The sequence below is a fragment of the Zalophus californianus genome, chromosome 8 (genome assembly GCF_009762305.2).
Source record: "Zalophus californianus isolate mZalCal1 chromosome 8, mZalCal1.pri.v2, whole genome shotgun sequence".
NCBI classification, from domain to species: domain Eukaryota; kingdom Metazoa; phylum Chordata; class Mammalia; order Carnivora; family Otariidae; genus Zalophus; species Zalophus californianus.
This window is the reverse complement of record NC_045602.1, coordinates 140,012,340-140,016,075: the sequence shown is the minus strand read 5'-3', so window position 1 is coordinate 140,016,075 and position 3,736 is coordinate 140,012,340. Positions and strand designations below refer to the sequence as shown.

General features: G+C 64.2%; 1 protein-coding gene across 6 annotated transcripts; it reads right to left on the bottom strand.

Annotated features, from left to right (window-relative positions):
* Positions 1-323: 323 nt before the first annotated feature.
* On the bottom strand, positions 324-2,944 carry FNDC11 (fibronectin type III domain containing 11). Of its 6 annotated transcripts, none has more exons than XM_027622675.2 (3): positions 2,877-2,937; positions 1,754-1,912; positions 324-1,409 (listed from the first exon to the last, which is right to left on the bottom strand). In XM_027622675.2, the coding sequence occupies exons 2-3, from the start codon at positions 1,881-1,883 to the stop codon at positions 406-408; spliced, it is 1,134 nt and encodes a 377-aa protein (XP_027478476.1). In that variant the 5' UTR covers positions 1,884-1,912; positions 2,877-2,937; the 3' UTR covers positions 324-405. The 6 variants fall into 6 exon arrangements, with proteins under 6 accessions (XP_027478476.1, XP_027478474.1, XP_027478477.1 ...); XM_027622673.2 differs by lacking the exon at positions 2,877-2,937 and adding an exon at positions 2,432-2,807; XM_027622676.2 differs by lacking the exon at positions 1,754-1,912 and having other exon boundaries at positions 2,877-2,944.
* Positions 2,945-3,736: the final 792 nt, after the last annotated feature.

Genomic DNA, 3,736 nt, shown 5'->3' with positions numbered 1-3,736 from the left:
ACGAGGTTATTGTTCCCCTTGGGGAACCCTGCCCCAGGACACAGGAAGAGACAGCCAGGAAGTGCTTTGCCAGGTCACAGGGCTGCTTACGGTGCCAGAGGCGGGGAGGGGGAGATGCAGGAGGGACTGCTGCTTTGGCAGGGCCCCTCGGAGAAGCTCTTGTCCTTGCTCGGGGCCGCCAGCTGCCAGGGCTGCTCGTCTTTCTCCGGGGACAACGATCCTGGAAGGTCCAGCCTGGGGTGCCCCCTGGAAAGGGGGCAGGAACCTGGGGGGCCTGGGGCTGGGGGGTAGGCTGCGCAGAGTCAGACTCGCACAGCTGCGGCTGCGTCTAAAACGTAAGTAGGTTTGTTTCTTTAATAGTGTGTGTGTGTTTATAGTCTTTATTAGTGGATAAATATTAGAAAATCATCTCGCAGACAGTGTGGTCAGGGGCAGGCCCGGCTTGCCTAGCCGACTGGGGGTGGGCCCTTCTGGGGGCCCCAGCCTGGTCTGCAGGGTGAGGCTGTCCCACCAAGGCTCGTACACCAGCGTGTAGCTCTCTGCTCTCTTGATGGTGAACCTATAGGAGCGGTTGGGCAGCAGGTTGTGGACGTCAAAGGTGCAGGCGGCCACGGGGATGATGCCGCACTGCATGCACTCCTGCTGTGTCCGTGGGTCCAGCAGCTTGAAGCGCAGCTCGAACTGCTCCGGGGCCGCCGGCTGGATGGTGACAAACCAGCGCAGGCTGGCCCAGTCCTGGTGGGCCACCGACCCCTTTCGGTCAAACATGACGGGCATCTTGGTGCTCAGCATAAGCCTGATGTGCGGGATCTTGGTGGTGCCAATGTCAGACACCAGACGGTGCTTGAGGTGCAGGCGCCCAGGTACCATCATGGCCAGGAAGCTGTCCATGACCGCCGACAGGTCTGCCAGCCTCTGTGCCACCAGCCCCCAGCCCGCCAGAAAGGGCCGCGGGTCAGGCGACTCCAGCAGAGCGTCCAGCTCGGCGCGGCCACGGTCTAGCTGCTCCAGCAGGTCCCCGAGCAGCAGGAGTTGGATCTTGGTCTGGGCGGTGCCCACCTTCTTCATGCGCTGGAACTTCCAGGGGTCGATGAGCTGGAACATGGTGTTGGGCAGCACCAGGGGGTTCTGGTCCCCCAGGGCCAGGTGCTTGGGGAGGATCTCGATGTAGTAGGAACACTTCTTGAGCAGTTCCATGCGGGCATGGTGGCGCTTGAGCAGGTGGGGGCTCAGGTCCGAGGTCAGGAACTCGCGCAGCGCCGTGCGGCGCTCCATGTAGGCCCTCCAAGCCTCTGGCTCCAGCAGCTGCTGATCCTCAGCCTCCTCGGCCTCCTCCTGGTCTAGGAAGGACTGGGGACTGTCCAGCTTCATCTTGTCCAGGCCCAGGCCTGTCACCTGGAAGTTCATGTCTGGAAGCAGGGGGCAGAGGGTGGGGTGTGAGCTGACACGGTCAATTGGCCTCTGCCACCCACCTGGGGGCTCACTCAGGTCAGTGTGCGTGCGTGTGTGGCGGGGAGGGGTGGCTTCAGGCCCCCTGCCCTCCATACTCTGGGCCCTCTGTCCTCCCCCAGGGGGAGGAGCTCGTGGGGAGAGCACATCTCTCTGGGAAAAGCCTGCCGATCTGGATAAAACTGGACACTGAGGGGCAACCACTCTATTGATTATCCATTGTGATGACACAGGGACACAGGGAAGGGCTGAGACAATGGGCCCTAGGGCTAGATGGGCCCGGGCAGGAACCCCAGCCACTGACCAGCTGTGTGGCCTGGCCAAAGCCTCAGGTCCTCGTCTGAATGGGGCAAAGGTGCTGCCTCGGGGCTGTTGAGAGGATTCAGTGCGATCCTGTGTGTGCGGCACCAGACTCCCCCCGGGGGACACCACATCCCTGCGGACCTTCCATGCCTCACTGTCACTGCAGGTCAGAGCAAAGGGTCAGGGCTCAGCCCAAGACAAGGCCAGGTGGTGGCTGGAGCCAGTGAAGGAGGCAGGGTAGCCCCGGGCCTCGCCTTCTAGTTAGTTACTGAGCCCCCACTCTATGCCTTGAAGCCCCTCAGAGTGGTGAGGTCCTGTCATCTCATCTCACAGAAGGGGGGCCTGAGGCTAAAGTGCTTCGTAGCTTGCTTCCAGTTCAGGGCTGGAGGCCAGCCACCAACTCCAGGGCCTGACTCTCCTGTGCTACCCTGCCTCGGCTCCCAGGTCTAGGCGGCAGTGGCCCACCTTGGGGAGGATGGGGCCGGCTGGGGCAGGCCACGGGCCACAAGGATTGGCCCTGCAAGCTGGTGCTCCTTGAAGAAGGGGCCAGCAATCCTACTGCTGTCCCAGGTCCCAGCCCCCACCCCCCCAGGACAGTGAGACAGCTCCTTGTCCCGGCCGGTGGCTTCACTTAGGAGAGCTCAGGTGGTCCCAGCAACCCAAGGGTTGGATGAATTACCAAGAAAGCTGACAGGCTGAGTGACCTGCCCAAGGCCACACTGCGAAGTGCCAGTAAGGTTGGGACCCAAGTCTGCCTGCCTCCCCAAAGGCCAGCCCTTCACCTTCCCCCGGGCAGACAAGCCAGAGCAGGCCCTGGGTACAACAGAGAGGGTATCTGGGATGAGGTGAAGCATGACCCCAGGAATCCCAGCCTAAGTCCTGCTGTGGCCCCTGGGTCTGACTATGGGTTCAGAGATGTTTCCCAGTCGCCAGCAGTCTCTCGGTTGGAAAATCGCAGAGGGGCTTGTCGTGAATTTGGCGAAAGGGCCGCCCTGTGCTCTGGCCAGGATCCCAGACCTACACCCTCCTGGGCCTTCCAGAAGCCCCCAGGTCCACCCCCTCCCCTCCCCAGCCACCAGCCCACCTCCCCGGCCCGCGCCCAGCCTCCAGGAGCGCCCACTTGCCCTGCCTCCCGGAGCGGAGAGAGCCAACCGGCTGACTGTGCGCCCAGCGCGCGCCGCCGCGTCCAGCGGGTTGCCATGGGGACCGCGGGCCTCTGTGACGCCCCGCCCGGCCCGGGGCTGGGGGCAGGGTGGGGAGGTAGCCCAGGACCCCGGGGTGCGGGGAGACCCCGCCCGGTTGGGCCCCTTCCCTTGAAGAGCTCCGGGAAGACCGCGCGGGGCGGGGCGGGGCGCTGTCTGATCCCAAGACCCGGACTCGGACTTGGACTCGAGCCACTCGTCCGGCCCCCGGCCCCGCCCTCCACCCGGGTCTCAGGAGGACAGAGTGGTCCCGAGGCTTCGCTCCCTCCCTGGGGAACCCGGTTCCTCCCCTATTTGGGAACCACCACGAGGGGCTATTCCGAAAGCCACGCCCAAAGGAGGATTGCGCAGAGAGGAGTAAACCGAAGCCTGTGGCGCCTGTGCCAGGGCCCCCTGTCCCGGGCTCCTGTCGAGGCTTGGAGGGGTGCGTACAGGAACGAGGGCTCTGCTCGCAGTCCCAGCCTGTGCCCCGCTCCCAGGAACCCGTGGGAAGACCTGCGGGGAGCAGCAGTGACCTCATGGGTGGACTGGCAGGTGGGTGACACTTGTCACCACCCCAGGGAACAGAGCATGGATTGGAGCAGCTGCTTCTGCCGTCACTACGCCTGCCTGCGCTGCTACTCTTGACCTGCGTCCGGACCAATGGGTCTCCACGGTTCCCCGGAGCCCGTCAGCCCCTCCCTTGAACCCCATCGTAGCTGCCAGCTAGGCTCAGCACCTCTGGGATGTCTCAGCAAGCCTGGGGCCTCCCCCGGGCAGCGGTCATCCTTGGGGAGGATGGA